This window comes from Lupinus angustifolius, chromosome LG05 (genome assembly GCF_001865875.1).
Source record: "Lupinus angustifolius cultivar Tanjil chromosome LG05, LupAngTanjil_v1.0, whole genome shotgun sequence".
Classification (NCBI taxonomy): domain Eukaryota; kingdom Viridiplantae; phylum Streptophyta; class Magnoliopsida; order Fabales; family Fabaceae; genus Lupinus; species Lupinus angustifolius.
Window position 1 is genome coordinate 19540932 of NC_032013.1, and position 22701 is coordinate 19563632.

Sequence of the window (22701 nt, forward strand, 5' to 3'; positions counted from 1 at the left end):
TCAGGAGATAATTTAAGAAGATAATTATATAGAGGGTTATTATTGGACAGTAAAAGATATAAGTTTATAATGGCACGGTAGTCCTTTTATGGAATCATGACAAATCCAAGATACTGAATGCAATTTTCCTAGTATATGAATCAATAATTAGTTTTTTGTAAGTAATAATATACAATCCAACAAAACACACAAAACGGTACTACAGAATCATCATACAATATTTTTAAAGTAAATTTATAATTTTTTATAATACTATATCCATTTCATTTATTTTGATAATGCAGTTTTTTCAAATCTTCCGATATTTTAGATATACAACACATTTATATTATACTTCCAATCTTACCATTATTTAATATTCCTCTCACATCAAATATGCCACCCTTCACAAAATTGAGAACTTTTGACTTTAGACACATACTAGATGCGTTGACCTTACATTATAACAACGCACGTGTTCCTGATTAAAATAATGTCTGTTATCAAAACAACCTTATTCCTGGTAAAAAAAGGTTGGCCCTATGTAACAAAATTCTTTCATTGTCATGACCAAGAAAACTTTTTCCCATTTCCTTGCAAAACAATTTTGTCTCTCTAACACCTTCTAATTAAGTATGCAACATGGATGTAATTTATATTTAATATTCATTTCTTTATTCATTCTATGTAGAGGAATGATTTGATTTGAAATTTCTATTGTTGCATTAGATTTGTTACAAATGGGCATTTATTCTTTAGGAATTGGATGCATGTGGAATCTGAAAATAACATGATTATACAATGTTGTTTGTTTTTGGGGTGAATTTGATTTTGAGGGTCTTTGAATTTAGGGTTGTGGGTACAATATGTGTTTGATGTTTATATGATTTCTTAGATGGGTTCTCCAATGTCACATTTACCATGTTTATTTGAACAACAAGATTTAATCAATCGTTACATTGTTTAATTTTTCTGAGCAATTGTTGAATGAAGCATGAAAAAAGCTCTATTATGGATTGTGACCTTCCCTGGGCTGCATTTCTTTTCTCCTTGTAAATAAATCATGCTTTTTTTGGGGGTTACTTAAAACAAAATGCATGTTGGCACCAGTGACAATGAGCTCGCTTTAAGTTCTACTTATAATTACCTGGTACGTAATAAAAGTACATGGTTTAATCGAGTATGCACTTTGTTACTTTTTATGTTAATTTTATGAGGTCGGTTATGAACTCGTACGTGTTATGCAGTAAATTGAATTCAACACAAAATATGTGAGTAAATGAGAGAGTTATGTAAGTCTTAAATACAAGATAGGTAATTTGAGAGTTTTGTAGCTTATTTCTGTTGGATTAGTGAAGATCAAAATGACTTTTGTAAATGACTTTTTGACAGACCCAAATAAATGCTGCATGGTATTTAAAGTTTGTAGCTATTCTGCCTTGTAAAATTTTGCTTGATGAAGTTATTCTTGTCATATCATAGTTTTTTATCACTACCCGACTTTGGATTCCAATACAGATTGTAGAGATTATTTCTGAATTCAATTTTGATAATCACTAAGCCAATTTTGACTTCTCAATTTGCTTGTTTCTGACTCCTAGTAGCTTCTAGTGTCTCCAAATTAGCCAATGGAGTCAAAGATCTTGTTAATGTTAACACAAATAGCAACACAATATTATTCTATGTGTTTTAATCGAGTTGGTTTTTAGAGGATAATCGAGGTTAATGTGATGCCTCTGGAGAATTCCTTTCCCCTTCTATTCTCCGCTTGGTCTTTGACTCCAAATTAGCCTACGGAGTCAAAGATCTTGTTAATGTTAACAGAAATAGCAACTACAATGTTATTCTCTGTTTTCTTTTATGAGTTCGTTTTTGGAGTGTAATCAGAGTAATGTGATGCCTCTGAAGATTTACTTTCCCTTTCTATTGATTCCCTCCAAAACTCAACTCGCAAACGAACTCTTAATACATTCACTGGATTTTGATTCATTAATTTTATTTCAGGATGACCATCAGCTTCACCTATTGGGATGATTGTGTTGACCTGGAGGACTTGGAGGCAATGTGGGAGGTACCTGAAGTGAGTGAAGAATGGTTAAAAGCTGGAGAGGTGAAAGGTCACAAGATTCACCTCTCTCGTGACCCTGATGGGCAGCCATACTTAACACAGACTGAAATGAGGGTAACACAATTTACTCTACCTTAAGGATTTGATTAAATTTGGAATTTCTTGGTTGTATGCTTCAACTTATAATATACACATGTATTAAGATTTGGTTAAATCTCTCAAAAGCTGCTTCATGTAAGTTTCCCCCCTTTCTTTGGGATGCTTTAAGGCATAGTCACCTAATACGAGGTAGTGGCTCTCTTTGGTACGTGTATGAGTACATAGTCTGAGGTACGCTATCCTATCAAATACGGGTACGTTAGGGAATACTCAGTAAGATTTTTATAGCTCTCTACACAACCATTTCTAGTGTCACTTTTTGTAGGTTTGAATCAACTTTGGCTTTACCATAGGAGAAATACCCTAACATAAAATTATTTGTTATAACTCATTCATATAGGTGAATGCATATCACCAATTACATTTTTTTTCTTTGTTCTTTCTTTAACTTAACAATAGGTGAAAATCTGATTCGTTAATTATAGAGAATCAATTCGCAAAAGAACTATGAATTGGTATGTAAGAACCAATTCGCAAAAGAACAATGAATTGGTATACAAGAACCAATTCACGGTTCTTGTGTTTCAATGCTTTAAGGAACTACTAGTGCCTTTAAATTTCAAAATTCTGAAATAGACAAACTTTTTAGGGCAGCTTGGTGAAAGAGGCTCTCACATAGTTTACAGGGAAGGTAGATAGGCAGCCTCACCTCACAATTTGAACCTCTGTAAATCATGATTACTAAGCAGCAATGCTACCTTTATGTTGATGCTCATCATCTTTTGAAACAGAATTAATATGACCCATGTCATTTTGCTTTCTCTCTACCATTTGGTGGAGTACCTAAGTGAAAAGATTTTCCTATTGCTAACTCCAAAAAACTAACTGATGCATAGTGTCAATGTTAGTTTCAATAGTAAATATATTTTTCCTCCCTACTTTCTTTCAATTTTCTATAACACCTAACAACTAAAGAATCACTACTTTTTTTACTCATTTTCTTTCCTCATTTATTCTTTCCTCAACTTTTCATTGTAAATTAAACACAATGTTAAAGTATGTTGCTATATGATGATTGCATTCTCCTTTGTTTTTTTACTTTGTATCATTTTGGGCATTTCCAGGCTGTAGCTGACATTGTAATTGGCAGGCACTTTCATTCACAGATAGATCCTGTATGTCTGCTTCTTGTTTTAGTATATCATATTACTTTGTAATCTTATTTTCAGAGTCCCAAATAAGATATACTAATATTCTTTAAGCATAATAAATAATGGTGTTATAGTTATTGAATGTTACATGCTTTTTCTTCCCAAAAAATAGTGACAAGAAACTCTAAATCTGTAATCCCAATGTAGTGGTTAACTTACTGCTTCATTGCCAATCCATTATTAAAATAAAGATGAGTCCTTTACATGCATGATCTTTGATATTGACCTTTTTTAATTTAACTCTTGCTAGTTTACTCTTTTTGTTTGATTTCTCTCACTTTTTTTTGGCAGTAGGACATTTGAATTTTTATATTTTACATCACTGTAGTGCTGTTGTAAAAATAGTGTAGTCTAGGATTTGTTGAAGTTGATATCAAACATTGGAAATATAAATAGGTGCCCAACACCCCAATCTTACCTAGCTACAAGGGGGACACAAGAAAAAGTTGAAGGAAGAATGTTGTATAAGGTCAATTTCAGTCTTTTTTTGGTACCACCAAGGATATCCCCTCACCTTATGAGTAAGGAAATAATCCCTTTCGGGGTATGTGATTGCTTCTCCCAACAAGTGTCGCTCCCAGGAATCAAACCCTTGACCTTTTGGTCATTCTGGAGATCTAGCAAGGTCTTACACCACCAGACCAACACCTTGTTGGTTGGTCAAATTCAGTCTGCTATGAAGAATCATATGATCATAAGGATGAGCTACACGTTATGTTATTCTTTGACAGAAGTTTTAATTTCCTTTGAGATTAGTAATATAGGGTAAAGGTCTAGAGAAAAATGATTTTATTCTTACTAATTTAGGTCACTTTTATGATTCAGATAAATAATGTGGGTCATAGAACTCTTTCCTTATATACCCTTTAACTCATACTAATTTGCATCACTATTATGATTAAGATAAATAATTCCAACTGTTAAGAATGTCAATAGTGATTATAATTTGTAAGGCATACATTTTTTGTTTGCTGCAGAGCATGGTTTGTGCTATTGCAGAACTTGAAAGTGATAGGCAACTACTTGTTATGCAATCTGACAATAAATCTAAGGAGCCTAAATTGGGGCTTATGCAACTCTCACCAAAAACTGTTGAGCAGTTGATGAGGTATTCGCTAGATGTTGAACGCTCATTTCATGCGCTAAAAAGCTGAAAAAGTTCCTTATTTTGTTGCTATAAGATTATGGTTCTCAGAGGTTAACTGCAGCTTACAGTGAATCAGGTTATGTTCAATATGGAGAAGGGAATACAGATTTTCTGTTCAAACCCTTTGCAAATGTATATTTTGGTGCTGCTTATATTAAGTGGTTGTCAACATTTGATAACAAGTAAGTTCCACATGCTTCACTTGGTCCATGTATAGAGTATGCTCCAGAAATGAATATTGCATAGTGGTTGTCATGACTCATGATTGTTTGTTCTGAAATATTTATGACTGAGGGCATGGCCTGCAGACAAAGAAATGAAGAGTTCATTGTAAGGGCATATAAAGGTGGTACAAAGAAGGCAACTCAAAAATCAACTTTACGCTATTGGAAAGGATATCTCTCAGTCAAAGAAAGTTTTCCATCCAGGTGCTTCCTTCTTTTCCATATTGGTAAAATGTAGTTTTATTTGAAGATTTTGAAATTTTCAAAAGTCTGTTTGTGTATTGAGGGCGAGCCTGGTGCAGTAGTAAGGTTACTGCTTTGTCAAATGAAGGTTACAGTGAAAATAGGATCTGATTGCTGGAATAAGAGTGTGTACATCTATTATTCCCACTTGGCGGGAGCCTTGTGAACTTTCAAGAGATTGTTTTTACATTGAGGGTGAGCCTTGGTGCAACCATAAGGTTGTTGTCTTATGAGGAGGTCACATGGTTCAAATTCGGGAAACATCCACTTTGATCTCAAGGGTTAGACTTTGTACATCTCCTCCCCTCACATAGTGGGAGCCTCATGCATTGGGTCGCCATTTTTTAAGACATTTTCTTACAATTATGCTCTTGGGCACTTTGCTAATTCTGTCTAGAGGGCAGCCTAGTTCCTCGTGAGGACCGAGGAGAGTATATGTATGCAGCCTACTTCCGCAACTCGAGAGACTGTTTCCAGGATTTGAACCCGTGACATAATGGTCACTAAGCAGCAATTACAATTGGATGCTCACCCTCTCACTTTGCTAACTTTGTCTATTAGTATTTATTTGCAGATCAGTATTTATGGCTAAAATAGTAGTTAGCAATAGTTATACTCCCACAATGTTATCCTCATCGAAAATCATTTCTAGAAACTATTTCTTCCTAAAAAACATTTTTTGTATTCATCTCATTTTCTGCAAATAAATGGAGCTTGAGAAACTACAGTTAGATGCATGTGGGAAAAACGAACTTATGTGTCTATGCTTTTAAGATTTTGGCTCTAGTTCAGATGGTATAAATGCAAAAATATTCCTAACAATCAGGCTAACGTGCATGTCAAGTATTAGAACTCCAATCTCTAGCATGTATGATCTTTCTTTCTTTGCTGCCATCTCTATATATATCTGCGAATGAGAGATCGAAACACCAGCATTGTATTAAATTATGAACCATAGTCTGTTTTCTGGGTTAGACCTCAGAAGGAAAGCTCAAATTTAATGAGTTATTCATAATGTCTGATTTCTGGTACTTCATCCCTGTCCTTGTGCAGAAAATCTGCTCATGATGACTATCATGCTCCAAGCAATCGTCGAGAATCTTCATCAGAAAAACCAACAGGTCAGATCCCCTACCCTGCATGCCCACCTTAAGCTGCTTTTTAATTTCCATTTTGTGAGATACAAGAGACATTGCTTGATGTCATTATTTTAGTTTAAAAAATTATACCAACCTTCTTGATGTTTATGTTGTCACATTACTTTTGAGGTTTATGATGTTATCACACTTAGCCATTGAAGTTTATGGCATTAACAAATTGAATCTTCCTCATGGCTGGGGCAGCTCCTCTTGGAGCCTGAGGGCCCCTTCCCCTCATAAAATTTCCTCACTAGACCCTCCAACAATTTTCCTCTAGATTTGTCTGTGGTCAAGCAACATTCTGAGTTAGTTTCTGGATAACAATTTGAACATCAAAAACACCTATTGAAACTCCAATTTCTACACAAACATGGATAATTAGTCCCTGTGAAGGCCCATATCTTACCTTATACTCTTATAGTACTAATTCCTAGTAATTCTGGCATGTGAATATGCTTAAGTACCTGATAGGGTTAGGCCAAAGCCAAAGCCTAATATTGAAAATGTATATAGAAGGGGAAATAGGAACGTGGTTAAAAGATTCCAAAAATACCCCTAGTGGTTAGTTGTTAGTTAGGCTATAAATAAAGAGCTAGTTTTAGAGAAGTTTAGCTTTGGGATGTATTGAGTAGGAGGGGATTTGATTCAGGGAATCAATTAGGGTTCTTCATTGATTTCTTCTAATCTTGCAATCAATAAAGAGGTATTAGTATCCGGAATTCAATTGATTCTGGATCGATTTTGTTCGGATCTTCTTCTTCTTTTTGTGCATTCTTTTACCGGTGTTATCAGTACCCCTTTAATATATGTTAATTAAATTGGATAATTGTGAGTTCAATTTTGTTTATCATTTCTGTTCTATATTTTTGTTTTGGCATCTAGTCCTGCAATGCTGAGTCTAGATAAGATCAAGAGGCAATAGAAAAAGACGATAAACTTGTCAGATGGAAAAGTTAGTTTAATAAGTTAGGTCACTATCGTAATCAACTCGGATAAATATATAACATTGTTACTCTGTTCAAATATAAAGTAATCTGCATCATGTTGTGCAGAAACAGTCACAAAGTAAATGGTTGATGGTGTTTTCCTGGATTGTTTGCTTTGCTTCTAACTTTTAAGTTGATGAGTATCATCGAAGATTGGTTCTTTTTATTTAATCCTTACCATGAATCTAGTTCACATACATATTGTTCTGAAAACTATCAGTCCTTTCATATGATTTTGAATATATTCTAAATGTCTTAACATTAGTCTTTCATTGAATTGCTATGTTTTTAAATTTAGATGCAAGTGATGACACATATTGGGACTCCAGAGCTTCTCCAGAAGATATGGCAGATATGTGGAATCATCCTCAGGTCCAAAAAGAGTGGAATAAATCGAAAGAGAGACAAGGAAAGGTGCGTTTCAATCAAGATGAAAACGGTGAACCATATCTCTCCTGGGTGGAATTGAAGGTATGGATCTATATGAGTAATTTTTCAGGTACGCTAGTAATGGATAAATTATCTTGCATTAGTTAGTTTCTTAAGAGGGCGAGTCCAAACACAACAGTAAGGTTACTACCATGAGGTTATGGTTTAAATCCTGGAAGCACCATTCTGCTTGCTAGGGTAAGGCTGCATATACTCACCCTCCCCGGATCTTATTAGATGGAAGCCTCGGGCACTTGGCCCTTTGCTGTTCTTGTTATTTTTCCATACACCAAGCTGAAATGGGATTCACGCTCCTGCTTCACATCCACTTAAAGATAGCAATAGCATACACTCAAATATTTCAAATTATTTATTGTTTAATGAATGAAATGCATATGGTATGAATAATGTGACTCATCATTTTGATTTTTTCTTGCAGGCAGTTGCAGATATAGTTCTATACAAACACCTCCTAACAAAGAAAATTAAATCTGTAAGTATATTGCCTTAAGGAATGAGTTTGATTTTACCAAAAGTTAGAAATGATTAGGATAATTACAGTCAAGGCAGGCCTACCACACAGATTGAATACGTTTAAAAAGTTGAGAACCCTGACCCTTGTGTAAGTAAACACTATGTGTATCATCTAGAGTGGAATTTCGATCTTCTCCGGACTCCAAATACTGGAGCTCTTTCCTACATCATACTTTGTGTGAGATGATATATAAATAAAAAGGTTCGCAATACACATCATCCTCGTGTGAGATTATGGCTCCAATAACTGCTGGAGAGGTGTAACTATCGGAGTGGATCCAAATCCTGTAGAATGATATCATAAATAAAATGAAGCAACCTATTTTTTTGGGTTTTATGAATAGTAATATTTACTCTACAGGATTTGTTTGCGAATTAGTTTTTTGACGGGAGGTAAAAGAAGGCTTCTATTTCTTTTCCTTAAAAAACCAACTTGCAAATGGTCGATAAGTGACTAAATATTTGTTTCCCTCTGATTGTTCCGAAATATTGTTTGGGGCACAGACAGTACTTTGTGCCATTTCGGAGGTTGTTAGCAACCGTTTGGTAAATGGAGTTGGAGAACGGCCTGGAATAATGGGGATTGACTATGCCACTGCTTACTGGATTTACCTGTAAGTATAGGACATGTCCATCATTACATTTTAAAATACAAGCATGTTTGTGAGTGTCAATCTTGGAAATTTCATATATACATATACATTTATATATAGATTAGATCATAGTCATTGCCATCCATTTTAAAAGCTAGTATTGTGGTGACATTCTTCTTCAGCAATTATTCATTGGCTTTGTCAAATTCTAAAGTTCAATTTTCTGTTTCATGTGGTAATATACCACCATGTAGAAATATAAAGAAACTGCATCTACCTTTTATTCGTAAAATAAAGAAACTGTCCATTTGATTGTTGCAAAAAAAAAAAGGGCATACTAGTTTATAAGCAATCTTATTCTTTCTTGGGTTAATTATGATGTATTGATGTTTGTGTGCTATGTCTTTGTTTTGTTCAGGGAATTGGGCTACAGGGCTTATAAACTTGAAAGTGTTGATGATCTAAAATGTCCATTTGTGTCCATGTACTTTGGTGCTGCCTATGTAGCATGGTTATCAGAATATGAAGGAAGGTATGTCTGATCAATACTAATGATTCTTCTTAATTTGGACATTAGTGGTGTGTTTGGTGGGGTGTCAAATACTAATTTTGTTGTTATCATGGGTCCAAACATCAAACTATATAAAAATTAAAAATCTTCAAAATTTTTGAATTGACGTTCTAGAAATATGTATAGTCTTATGAGTTAGTCTTATGAGTTATGAGGGCTGTTCTTGACTCTTGAGGGAGGTCTCAAACTTTTTAGAAATCAAGTGTCTCAAAAAGAGTTATTGATTTTGCTTTTGTATTGAATAGCAAAAATGTCATTATGTTTCATCTAAAAGGTAAAAAACTGTCATATCATACCATTTTTTCTTTTTGTTTTTCATGCACTTTCATCTCCAGTACTGAAGAGGATCCTGGCCCCATTTTGATAGTCCAATAATAAATACATCGAAATGGTATTTCAATGTTAACTTTTAAGATCAAATTAGTCCTTTTATATCATTCACATCATTTTGATGTCAAACAATAACAAAGGAATTTAATGTCAAGAGTTGACATTGAAGCATCATAGTTGTTATTAGAGGACTAGCTAATGACAACGGAATCTCTGAAACAACAGAATGTGTTTACTCAACAGAAAATGGGTGAATTTTACTCATTATTGTCTTCACTATTTATTCTCTTGACACTTTTGACCAATTGGTGCTGAATTGAATGATTGTAATTCAGGGAAAGAGCTCCAGACTTTGTTGCACAAGCATACTTTGTGGGGCCAAAAAAAGTGAACCCTCAGGATACTAGTACTCTCTGGCTAAAATTTGTGGAAGCTCTAAGCAAATATGAAGAAACAAAGAGGTACAAATCTTGGATGCTTACCTTTTTAGTAGGCATAGAACTAAAAACAACTTTTTGTGCAAGACTTACTTGTTGACCTATGCTTCTCCAACAATACTCATGCCTTTCTCTCACATGTCATTTCATATTTTAAAAGAAAATGAGAGGTTTAGATTTTATGTTTAAATGTGTTTTAGATCATCATAAATATGGTTTTCTTTTGTTTTAGTCCCTATATTTTAAAAAAAAATAGTGTTGTTTTGGTCCATGGTGAACTACTCAAAGCACATTGTAATTAGTATCTCTACATGCTAAAATGAATAAAATTTAAGTAGAGATTAAAACTAAAAAACATCATATATATATACATTTATCAAAATCTGGAAACAATCTCTAGGATAAAGTTACGCACACATTTATCACCTCATACCCCACTAAGTAGGAGTTTCGTGCACTCGACTGTCATTTACTTACATTTAGCAAAATATATTAGAACCTTATGATTGAGTGCAAATTTTAGTGGGATATATGATCATATGCATGTCTTTATGCAGGAATCGTGATAGCTGCTCCATCATGTAAGCAGACAATTTCCTTACAAGTTATGAGTACCAAGGCTCTATCTAAAGTTGTGATCTTGTATTTCTTCATTTGAGAGTTGTATTTCAAATGATAGTTTCCTATGTCAAAGACTAAAAAGGAAACTAAGTAGCATGACAAAATTGTCATTCATACTAATTGATATGGTCAAAAAATGAGAATAATGATCATAAGAGTGCAAGTCATCACAAGAGTTTTTCCTCTTATTTTGTGATAATATCTACATTCTTAATGTCAAGTTTTTTCTCTTGTAAAATGTATAGAAATAAATTTACCTATATTTGCATTATCAAAATACCATTTAGACTTTGAACATATCCTGTTGTGGTTGACCATTATTGCTCCTAAATGGATTAAAATAACCACACTTAGAACCAACCACTAGGGAAGATACATCCACTGCTATTCAAAAACTACTTCATCACTACTGCCAACAAAGTCATTCCATTATAAAAAACGATAACAGGGAATTAATGATAGAAAATTAAATATACAAAAAAGTATGATCCTGTCTTAAATAATAACCGAACCTTAGTTCCACTTAGTGAAGTTAACTATATGGAATGAACATCAACTTCTATTGTATATCATATATCATATTTATTGATAAAATATCAATTTGTAAAATATTTCCTAATAATTTCGCCTCTAATTTCTCTTAGCATTAGCCTCTTTGTACCTCAAAATTGGATTAACATTTGGTTTACTCTTTTTAGTGAAGCTTCGATATAAAAACTGTCTTTAAAATCAAGAGTTTGTGTGTTAGGAGGATTATGCACAAAGCATTTAAAATTAGTTGAGGGTTAGATTGTAGCTAGATATTTGAGGGGAGGTGATAATAAGTTCTTGACTCTTGTCTTTCTTGTAAAATCGTTTGATTCACTTTGGCTCTGAAACAACAATCTCATAGGAGGATAGGAAGGATGCTAAGAGTTTTATGCATACACAGTTAGGATACGAGACAAGATATGATACAATATAATCAAGAGGATACGAGATAAGATTTGACACAATACGATCAAGAGGATACAAGATATGAAACAAGCAGTCAAGAGGATACAGGAAAAGTGATGTAAAATGTTACAGAAACCAAGTAACCATTGGCGAAGAAGCCGTTACATGTTCAGAGGTAGTGGAGAAGATACAGATTAAAGCTTGGATGTGAATAAAGGGGAAGTGTAAAAAGAGCATGTCACTATGAATTGATGGCAGAAACAATTCATAGCCTGCTATCTTATTGCTGCTAATGTATGTACTTGAATGATGGGGTGAGTTTCTTGTGTCTGTGACAAAGGTGCTGTTGGAAGATTTCTTGGGGGAGGGTCTGTTTTTCTCCAATCTTCGTGGATTAGTAAGACAAAAGTATAGATAATCAGTCAATAAATGTAGGTTGAGCTATCTTTTTCAGAAGATTTAGTTAGGAGAATCTGTATACTATTGTCATTTTGATATTATATCACTAATTCAAACCATTGAATTTCCCTAGAATTGATGACTAGAATAGGTGGAGTAAGTAAATCCCTCACTTGATGTTAATAAAATATGGAGAAACATGGGTATGGAAAAAAATTGTCCTAGATGCAACAAGCCTTTGGGTGATGATTTGCATTGCATGAGAAAAAAATCAGGAACATATCAAAATAAACATAAATACTACCATAGAAAAAGAAAACCACCAAAAAGACCAATTTGGAAATGAGCATTGTCTGGGAACAATTTGATAAAGCACAATGCATCACCATAGATGCCACAAATACATCTTATTCTGAAAGATATCCCAATATTAGTTGAACCTCAAAATCTAACATTGGTTGAAACCCAACCATATAATAAGAAAGCACAAAATACAACAAAAGGGTCAGGCCTATTTGGTGTTTGATTAAGCTTCATCAAGAGCAAGGACTCCAGGAAGTTGTTTTCCCTCAAGAAGCTCTAAGCTGGCACCACCACCAGTAGAGATGTGGCTCATCTTGTCAGCAAGGCCAACCTTCTCCACAGCCGCAACTGAATCACCTCCTCCGATGATAGTTGTTACTCCCTTGCCACTCAATTCTGCTAGTTTCTTGGCAATGGTCTGTGTAGAAAAGAGAATAGTCCTCAGTCTAAAATGTCAAACTAAGGAAATTGAAGTAGCATAGTAATAAGATTCCAAGTCCTGGGAGCATTTCATGGGTACATATGACCACGGTCTATGAAGGATGCATGCAGTGGCTTATGGAACAATTTTCTTTGGTACTACCAAGGATATCGTCTCATCGGGTAAGGAACTAATCCTTTTCGGGGTGCATGACTGCCCCTCCCAACAAGTGTTTCTAGGAATCGAACCCTTGACCTTTTGGTCATCTTGGGGATCTAGCAAGGCCTCCAAATCCTTGTTGGTGGCTTATGGAGCAATTTTAAAAGTCAATTTTCACACATAATTTAAAAGAAAAACCAACTATTAAACTTAATGCCATAAACAAAAATGACAAAACAGGTCCAGAGATTGGGAGCCTAGTTTACAGTGAAGCATTTTGAAACAATTTCAATAAATTGAACATAATTTCGCACCTCTGTTCCTGCTGCAAACTTCTCGAACTCAAAAACACCCATTGGTCCATTCCAAATGATGGTCTGAGTGTTGTCCAATGCTTCACTGAATGATTTAATGGAATCAGGTCCAATATCCAATCCCAACCATCCATCTGGGATGCTTGATGCTGGCACAATCTGTGAACATGTAAAAGAAGAGCTTTATGTATATCCCAACATTCTAAATACTATTCATCAACTCATTAGCATATTTCATTAGTTCAGAAATGTAGATGAATTCGAGAATGAAGATAAATTGTCGGTAAATCGACAGAACTCCTAATTCCATCATTTCACAAGTTTGAATTTCAAGAGAAAGGGTTTTATATTATAATAAAGAAACCAATATTGTCCAAGCAGCTCCGAGAAAATGCCAGTACCTTGCTGTTAGCATCAGCAGCAAACTTGTCAGCTATGACTATATCAGTTGGAAGCAACAGAGAAACCCCTTTGGATTTCGCCTTTTCAATAAGTGAAGTTGCAAGATCAAGCTTGTCTTCCTCCACAAGAGATGATCCAACGGAATAACCTTGGGCCTTGTAAAAGGTAAAGATCATCCCTCCACCAAGCAAGAGAACATTAACACTGGACAATAAGGACTCAATAACACCAATCTTGGTCGACACCTTTGATCCACCCACAATAGCAGCAAATGGCCTCTTGGGGTTTGATACGGCTCCGACTAGATAGTCAAGCTCCTGAAAACGGTAAACAGGTAACAGATCAATCAAAAATGTAAATCACCCAAATTTTAACAGAAATCTCAATTACTTCCTACATACCTTCTGCAGAAGGAACCCAGCAACAGCAGGCTTCAAGTATTTAGCCACTCCTTCGGTAGAAGCGTGAGCTCTGTGGGCAGTGCCAAATGCATCATTGACATAGACATCAGCAAGAGCAGCTAGCTTCTTTGCATATTCCGGGTCATTCTTCTCCTCTTCCTTGTAGAACCTTACATTCTCTAGAAGCAAGACACCACCTTCTGGAAGTTCTGCTACCAATTTCTCAACTTCCTCCCCAATAGAGTCATTTGCTATCTTAACCTATGATCAGTAAAAAATAGCATGACGGTTCAATATTATAACAAGAGAGCATGCCAAAAAAAGCAAAGAGAAGTGTAGAAGGCATACCTCATTTCCAAGAAGTTCAGACAATCTTGGTACAAGGGGCTTCAAGCTGTACTTGGGTGTCACACCCTTTGGACGTCCCTGGAAACATCATATTCAAGGCAAAATCATTTTTCAAACTATCATCATTCACATCACATTTCTATTTCATGCACAGATACACTCTTAAGTCTTAACTCTTTAACTATGATATATAAAGCCACCAAAAAAGAAAAAGAACAACCCCATAACCATATCAGCAAACATTCAGATTTTGAGATCGCAGTGAAACAAATGAAGTGTAAATAACCAAATTTGTCCAAGTGAAAGAATCTAGATTCTTCCAAGTTGAGGTAAAAGAACTCTTCTGATCAGAATCTGGATTCTTCCAAGTTGAGATACTCATTTCTCATGCAAAATTGTTGCCTTGTGACATGGAAGTCACATGTTCTAATCCAAGGAACTATATAGTGGTAAGGTTGTGTACATCCACCCTTACAGACCTCATGTATTTGGCTGCCCTTTTTATTTTTCAAGTAAAGGGTGACCGGTACATGATGCGCTCATCCCACCTAGTAGGGTCTGGGAATGGTAGATATATATAACCTTAACCTCGCATGCGAAGAGAATGTTCTCAGGATTTGAAAACATGACCTTCAGGTCACAAGGCAAACAACTTTACCATTGCACCGAAGCTCACCCTCTGGCCTTTTTATTTTTAGGTACTCACTCAAAACTATATTCATAATTAAATCATTTAAAAACTAAAAAAATGGAACCACAAATTGGATCACCATTTATCAGCTTACCTCGTGGGGTATGGGAGAGTAGATGTAAAAAATCTTAACCTCGCATGCGAAGAGGTTATTCACAGGATCTGAAAACACGACTTTAGATCACGAGGCAAGCAACTTTACATTTGCGCTGAGGCTCACCCTTCCGGCCTTTTTTTTTTTCTTTTAGGTATTCACTCAAAATTTAATTCCCAATAAAATCATTTAAAAATTAAAAAAATGAAACCACAACTCGGATCACCACTTATCAAACCTTCGATCATAAAAAATACTTCCACTTTTGAGCAAAACAAAGAAAAAAACACACATATAAAGCGAAAGGAAACTATTCCCTAGTTACATATATTAAAAAATTGTATATATAACCTATCAACAACACAAATCTAATGAAAATCAAGGATACAAGTCGAAATCAAATCAAAACACAAACCCATAACACAGATCTATCAAAAAAACAAAAAACAAAAAATTGATAGATAGAACACCATACCAAGTGGCTAGCTAAGATAACCTTAGCACCATAACCAGTCAAGTACTTGATTGTGGGTATAGCAGCTCGGATCCTTGTATCATCAGTGATGTTAGAGTTATCATCCAAAGGAACATTCAGATCAACCCTCACAAACACTCTCTTTCCCTTCAACTCAGCCTCTTTCAACGTTCCAACGCTTCTCTTTGTTGCCATTTTTTTCAATAAATCTAGATACAAAAACAAAAATTGATCAGAACCCAATAGAGGGAATGGAATAAAGATTCGAACTTTGGTGAAGAAATTTACCTTAGGGTTTGGTTGAAATTTGAGTGGGGAATGGAAATAGATCGAGTTTAAAATGATGAGAGTGAAGAAACGTTCTAGAACATTTATGGACCGAGAGTGGTTTGTTGAGCGAACTGTCTGGTGTCACCCGTGCGTAGCGCACGTGTCAGATGTTCTTTTGTTTTTTTTAGTGAAATCGATTCCGAATTAAACCTAGTATTCTCAAGAGGGAAGACTTCTACAGTATGATATCAAATTAGAATATGTCTTATATTAGCTTTAACCAATTTAAACAGTTAAATTATCCGTTCGAATCGAATGATTTCATATATAATTTATCATTTTTATCTAAACATATAGTACTTATATATAAATACAAAATTTTATATAATTATACTGAAATATGTCATCTTTTTTTAGACCGGAAGAAAAAATATTAGAGTAGTGATCTATTTTTTTATTTTAAGTGAGTCATTCGGTTCACTTCCCGGGTTATTGCGATTCAATCGATTTAATATGATTGGACCAAAGTTTCTTTAGTTTAAAGTGTTCAACCCCTCACTCGGTTAAGACTACAAACCAAAAATATTTTCAAGTCCGGTGGTCAGTGGTTAAACCAGTCGAATCGTCCGGTCCGGTTATCACAATACTGGATGAATCAATCATCATATCAATATGATATAGTAACTATATTAGTTATGTAATCACATTGATGAGAATCGGTTAATTTTCATTTAAACTATATCAATCATATAACTCAATTTTTATTTAAAATAACTTAATTTTACTATAATATTATTGTGAAGGATCAAATATACAATTATTACATTTGTTTATACTCTTGAAATACAGTGTACCATTCACACAATTTGCTTTAACAAATAATGTAAATAAAAGTGTTTATCATATTACTTATTAATTTTACAACATTAATTATACTTTAATTAATTATATATAATCATCTTCACTGATACAATGTTTAATTAGGTAAATGATGTGTCACCTTACGAGTATGCTGAACGATTTTATTATTAATACGGTATTAATAATACTAATTAAATTTCAAAATCAATAATAATGAAAAAATAAATAAACTAAGTTAGGTTTGTTGGTTGACTTTAATTTATTTTTCATGGAACCGTTTACTTATAGTTTGGTTCACACATATTGATATTCATATCTCATAAAACAATACAAAAACATTGTCCACTCATACCCTCACCCATCTCACAACCCTAGCCGCCACCTCACAATTGAATCACACTGTTACACATTGTTATTAGGGCTATGTTGCATCATGGTTTCAGACTTTGCAATTTAATTTTCTCCTTTATTTGTTAAAGTTGACCTTTTTTCTCCTAACAATGAAAATTGATTTTCTTTTTTTGCACCATTAGAAAAGTAATTCTAATTTTATTTAGATATTTCTTAGAAAAGAAATGGAATAAATAGAGTTGTTAGGTTATATGTGAATTCATATAAAAATTATTCTACTTTTTTATTAAAGAATATTGTGTTTACTTTATTCTATCAAGTACCACCTATTGAATTTGTATCCAAATATTCATTGAGTTATCATTTGTAGCTAGTGGAAAGTTAGTGCAAAATCTTCAATTTTTTGGAAAATAGAAAAACAAAAGGAATTATACTATGTTGGTGAATAATGAAGAAAATATAGCTTTGATATACATGCAATGTTTTTAAAAGGGGAGGGGCGAAGGGAATCTTAAAAAAAAAGGATATTCCAATAAGCATCATGGCCATTCATTTTATCATATTCTTTGAATTTGTAATTGCTAATGTGATTAACTGCTTTAATTATATGCAATTTGATAAGGACATGATTTGGTTTGTGTGTATGATACTATTATTATCTCTTAAACTCTTAAACAATACTATAATATCTATGCAATGTTAGTGTTATGCAATTAGTGTATCATCCACTATTCATTTATATTATTTTTTGAAGTCGATGGTAATTAAACATAAATTATAGATGATGTAAGGACATGAGTCAATGATAATTAAATATGAATGATAAATAATGCATTGATAATATATAAAGTATATACATTTTTTTTCTATATAAACACATAGTTAGTTATGTTTACTTTACAAACAAATTATCCTGCATAAGCAGCATTCTTGAGTAGCTTTTGCTTTGGGGCCTCTCTAGATATTGGATCACATATAAGGCCCAAGGTCCTGAACTCTTTTCCCAGTAAAGGTAATAAAACATTGAGAAAAAATATATACAATAACAATGTAATTTTTTTACACTGTCATTATATCATTCATCGTTTATATTTAATTGCTATTGACTCTTAAGTATAAGTAATACAAATAAATATGAACGATATATTAACTGTATATAAATCTTTATACTAATGTTCCACTAAAAACATCTTCTAACTTTGACAAGTAAGCAGATAATTTATAGAAAGATAAGATGCTTCTCAAATTTGTGACTAAGGATCATTTAGAAGAAATGAGACAATAATTTAATGCTGTGAAGTCAAGGGTACAAGGCAAAGATTATGGACCTTATGTTTTCTAGAGCTCATGGTATCCACTTCTTTTTCAATCATTCATGCTAAAAAGTATAGGTCCACAACAATTCCTTGGGTATCCATCCTTCTAAACATATTGTAAGCTATTATTCAATACAACCTGTCACTTCCACAAGGTCAAGGCATGCATGCAATGCCAGCAAAACTTGCTTTAAATCCCGCCAACAACAACCATCAAGCCTATATCTCACTAGATAAGGTCGGCTACATGGATCGAACAGTCATAAAAGAAAGCAAAAACAGTTGAAGCAAATGATGCATTTATTTGAATTTATGGCTTTCAGACTGGGTTTACAGTTACACAATTTATGTGCGAAGCAAATAGCTAGGGCATAATGGTAAATTTACACCAAGAAACTCGGAAGGATCCTAGAATATATGCTCTTAAACAAGGTTACAAGGACATGGGCACCCGAGGATGGAAAATTTTTCCAGACGGAAAATCGTCTTACACAGCAACTGGTGTGGCTTCATCAAGAGCAAGGACACCAGGAAGCTCTTTGCCTTCCAATAACTCCAAACTAGCTCCACCACCAGTTGATATGTGGCTCATGACGCTCGCAACTCCTACTTTCTCAACGGCTGCAACTGAATCTCCTCCTCCGATAATTGTTGTCACTCCTTTTCCGCTGAGGTCAGCTAGCTTCTTTGCAATAGCCTGAAGGAAGAGTACAAAATTCAAAATATGTAATAGTCATACTGATAGAAGAAGTTTTAGTATCTGCAGATGGCATTTCAAATATTCCCTAACCCAACAAGTTACTTCTGGTATATAGATATGAACAATTGTATGGTTTACGAGATGTAAATGACATACAAAGAAAATTAAGTCCTACTTATTTATGAGTATGCCTCACTTTAGGTAAACATTTTATATTATTGCAAAGTGCAAACACTATTAACCATAATATGATCCTAACTCCGTAGACCGGTGTGATTGCGTACCTCTGTCCCAACAGCAAACTTTTCAAACTCGAAAACACCCATAGGTCCATTCCATATGATGGTTTTGGTAGTGTCCAATGCATCATTGAATGTTTTAACAGAATCTGGACCAATATCCAATCCCAACCAGCCATCAGGGATAGCAGATGCTGGCACAACCTAAAATGACCAATGTAAATCTTAAGTTCTTGCTCCAAAAAAAATTCAGAATGAATAAACATGAACAATAACTCGGTAATGATAGTACAGCTGTTTGCGTGCTGTATCATTAATATTTCGAGTGGTTCAACTGACCCGGTTTTCTGAGTAATATGTTATCTAACATAGCTTAGAAAACAAACCTTGCTGTTTGCATCAGGAGCAAATTTGTCTGCAATCACCACGTCACTTGGTAACAAGAGAGAAACCCCCTTCGCTTTGGCTTTTGCTATTAGTGTTGTAGCGAGATCCAACTTATCCTCCTCTACAAGGGATGAACCCACTGAGAGACCTTGGGCCTTGTAAAATGTGAAGATCATTCCTCCACCAAGAAGAAGGATGTCAACTTTTTCTAGAAGTGATTCAATCACTCCAATTTTGGATGAGACCTTGGAACCACCGACAATGGCAGCAAATGGCCTTTTTGGGCTTGATACTGCCCCAACAAGGTAGTCAAGTTCCTAAAACATGATGTAACAAACAATTATTGAACTTAAAAGAATGAGGAATGATTACATTTGACATGAGATTTTACTTCACATCAACAAAAAAGGGTGACCCAATACACGAGGCTCCCACTTAGTAAGATATGGGAGGGTAGATGTACGCAGCCTTACCCCAACAAACGAAGAGGTTGTTTCTAAGCTCACCATATCAACAGACCAAACTTATTACAATTTACAAGATGAATCATCATAAAAGTGATCATTTTGATTTTGAACTTCAGGAACTTCATTCAGATAGTTAACAAAAAAATTGGATCAGCTGTTGATAGTAATTTAGTGAAAAATGAGGAAGAGACAAACCAACCTTTTGCAAAAGAAAACCAGCAACAGATGGTTTCAGGAATTTAGTGACCCCTTCGGTTGATGCATGCGCCCTATGAGCAGTACCAAATGCATCATTCACATAAAGATCTGCTAGAGCTGCGAGCTTTTTAGCATGCTCCGGGTCATTCTTCTCTTCCTCCTTGTAAAACCTCACATTCTCTAGAAGGAGAACACCTCCATCTGGAAGGGAAGCTACCAGTTTTTCTACTTCGGGACCAATACTGTCCTCAGCCTTGACAACCTATGAATTACCCATATTCAAACAGAAAAGGACACAAAATATTGTAATTATCCACCAAAACTCTAAACAATTATACATTATTTACCTTCTGTAGAATTTAAACATACCTGGACACCAATGAGTTCGGAAAGCCGAGGTACAAGAGGCGCTAAGCTGTACTTGGGAGTGACACCCTTTGGTCTTCCCTGGAAAAATCATCAAAAGTTACATACTCACATATTTCCCTCATTTAGTCATTTAGCATAAGTACCATATACTAGATTCAACATACCATATACCGGATTCAGCATACCATATACCAGATTCAGCTTATCATGCACCACTTAAGTGGTTCATTATAAAAGTCTTTGTACTAACAATGCAAAAAAGTGAAGAATTTTACAGAACCAGGTACCGCGAATCATGTAACTATGAAAAGTTCCAATCTTCTAACTTCAAACCACATTGTTTTATACAAATCTCATATGCTTTTGTAATTAAAACTTGCATTTATATTTTGAGTGTAATATATATGCTCTGTGTAAAGTTTGATCCATACATACTCATCTACCATTCATTTATAATATTTTTTGTTGTTGAAGAGTCAATGATGATTAAATATAAATGTTACATGACACAAAGACATGGTATAAAACTCATGCATCATGCATACATTTTCTTTTTTTCTTATAATGTACAAACAAAATACTAGTCTAGCTAGATCTCAGTATCAACAAAAGATCAAACAATTGTTGGGAGAGTCAATCACGCACCCAAAATGATTAGTGTCTTACCTAAAAAAGGTGAGGGATACCATTGATATTGATAGTACAAAAAAACAATAATGTAACATTGTAACATACCAAGTGAGTAGAGAGAATAACTTTGGCACCATTTTGAATAAGATGCTTAATAGTAGGAATAGCAGCACGAATCCTAGTATCATCAGTAATATTCTGATTATCATCAAGTGGAACATTCAGATCAGCTCTCACAAACACTCTCTTCCCTTTCAAATCCTCAGAACTCAAATCCCCAACACTCTTCTTCGCCATTGAAACCACCCCTCTTGCTCCCTTTCCCTTCAATGTTGCAGCCCTTGATGCCACGTGGAGGGCCAGGAGCGGGTCCGCGGCGGAGAAGCCCAGGCGGCGGATGGGGCGGAGGCGGAGGGATGCGGTGGTGGTGGTGGCGGGGGAGAGGTGGATGAGGGAGGAGCGGGTGGAAGGGGTGGATGAGGTGGTGGTGGAACGGAGGAGAGAGAAAGTGGTGTGTGGTGCTGCTGAGGCCATTTTAGAGAGAGAAAGTGGTGTATGAAAGAGAATGTGTTTTGTTTTTTTGGAGGGATTAAGGAAGAGTGGTTATTATGTTAATAGGGCAAAGGGAGTGAAGTGAAGATGTGGACTAAGAAAAGAATGGAAATGATTGGGTGTGGTGAGGGGATTTTAGATTTCTCTTATCAGTGATGAGAGGTTCATGATGTTCTTGCTTTCTTTTCACCCATATCCTGTGCTCTCATTGTCTTCTACTTTTTTTTTGTTGGTTATTATTTTTTGTATCTCTATCATCTTATGATAAAGAACTAATCTCAATTATTTTGGATATGATTATATTTTTAATAAATGTCGCTTACGAGAATCAAATATTTGATTTTTTGGTCATTTTTTTGGATTCAATTACTAGACCAATGCATTGTTAGTTTTTTTGTTGATTACATGATAAGGTAGTGAAAAATGGATGATTTTGGATCCTCATATATGAAAAATCATTCATCAATCCATAGAAATTCATACAATGATATTTTAAATTATTTAATTCATTCATATTCAAACTTAAGAACAATTTGGTCCAATCCATTAATTAATCAATTTTAATAAATTTGGATGAATGAATATCCAATTCAGTTGTTTTTTTTTTAATTTGAACTAAAAATATTATTAAATAAAATCATTAATTCAGTAAAACATTTTTAAAATCACAATAAAACAAACTTTTAAAAATCCTTCTAAAATCAGCTTTAAAAAAACTTTTACAAATCATTTTTTGGTAAAAGTGTTTTTACTTTGTAAAAATTATTTTTTATAATATTCTACAAATATGTAATATTTGAGGTTTTA

The 22701-nt window shown here is 34.4% G+C and overlaps 3 protein-coding genes across 4 annotated transcripts; 1 reads left to right on the forward strand and 2 right to left on the reverse strand.

The window, feature by feature from the left end:
* On the forward strand, positions 489 to 10578 carry LOC109347996. 2 transcript variants are annotated; one of them, XM_019588163.1, is made up of 13 exons: positions 489 to 612; positions 1984 to 2161; positions 3271 to 3321; positions 4335 to 4465; positions 4573 to 4686; positions 4813 to 4932; positions 6025 to 6092; positions 7395 to 7567; positions 7965 to 8018; positions 8564 to 8673; positions 9071 to 9184; positions 9889 to 10014; positions 10548 to 10578. In XM_019588163.1, the coding sequence occupies exons 2-13, from the start codon at positions 1985 to 1987 to the stop codon at positions 10573 to 10575; spliced, it is 1266 nt and encodes a 421-aa protein (XP_019443708.1). In that variant the 5' UTR covers positions 489 to 612; position 1984; the 3' UTR covers positions 10576 to 10578. The 2 variants fall into 2 exon arrangements, with proteins under 2 accessions (XP_019443708.1, XP_019443707.1); XM_019588162.1 differs by having other exon boundaries at positions 490 to 608.
* On the reverse strand, positions 12231 to 15958 carry LOC109347997 (phosphoglycerate kinase 3, cytosolic). Its single transcript, XM_019588164.1, has 7 exons — positions 15843 to 15958; positions 15555 to 15763; positions 14295 to 14372; positions 13947 to 14207; positions 13545 to 13862; positions 13144 to 13302; positions 12231 to 12667 (listed from the first exon to the last, which is right to left on the reverse strand). The coding sequence occupies exons 2-7, from the start codon at positions 15747 to 15749 to the stop codon at positions 12473 to 12475; spliced, it is 1206 nt and encodes a 401-aa protein (XP_019443709.1). The 5' UTR covers positions 15750 to 15763; positions 15843 to 15958; the 3' UTR covers positions 12231 to 12472.
* LOC109347994 (phosphoglycerate kinase 3, cytosolic-like) lies at positions 18635 to 21968 on the reverse strand. The gene is made up of 6 exons (XM_019588160.1): positions 21448 to 21968; positions 20713 to 20790; positions 20345 to 20605; positions 19678 to 19995; positions 19337 to 19495; positions 18635 to 19049 (listed from the first exon to the last, which is right to left on the reverse strand). Exons 1-6 carry the CDS (start codon positions 21874 to 21876, stop codon positions 18840 to 18842), a joined length of 1455 nt encoding a protein of 484 aa, XP_019443705.1. The 5' UTR covers positions 21877 to 21968; the 3' UTR covers positions 18635 to 18839.

Excerpts from the sequence above, each read along its gene's own strand:
- LOC109347996 (XM_019588163.1), top strand. The coding sequence starts at position 1,985 with ATGACCATCAGCTTCACCTATTGGGATGATTGTGTTGACCTGGAGGAC. Across the intron at positions 7,568-7,964 it reads TCTCCTGGGTGGAATTGAAG|GCAGTTGCAGATATAGTTCT; the intron begins GTATGGATCTAT and ends TTTTTCTTGCAG. Across the intron at positions 8,019-8,563 it reads TAACAAAGAAAATTAAATCT|ACAGTACTTTGTGCCATTTC; the intron begins GTAAGTATATTG and ends TTTGGGGCACAG.
- LOC109347997 (XM_019588164.1), bottom strand. The coding sequence starts at position 15,749 with ATGGCAACAAAGAGAAGCGTTGGAACGTTGAAAGAGGCTGAGTTGAAG. Across the intron at positions 14,208-14,294 it reads CTGAACTTCTTGGAAATGAG|GTTAAGATAGCAAATGACTC; the intron begins GTATGCCTTCTA and ends TACTGATCATAG. Across the intron at positions 13,303-13,544 it reads CTGCTGATGCTAACAGCAAG|ATTGTGCCAGCATCAAGCAT; the intron begins GTACTGGCATTT and ends ACATGTTCACAG.
- LOC109347994 (XM_019588160.1), bottom strand. The coding sequence starts at position 21,876 with ATGGCCTCAGCAGCACCACACACCACTTTCTCTCTCCTCCGTTCCACC. Across the intron at positions 20,791-21,447 it reads TTATTCTCTCTACTCACTTG|GGAAGACCAAAGGGTGTCAC; the intron begins GTATGTTACAAT and ends TGATTTTTCCAG. Across the intron at positions 19,496-19,677 it reads CTCCTGATGCAAACAGCAAG|GTTGTGCCAGCATCTGCTAT; the intron begins GTTTGTTTTCTA and ends TGGTCATTTTAG.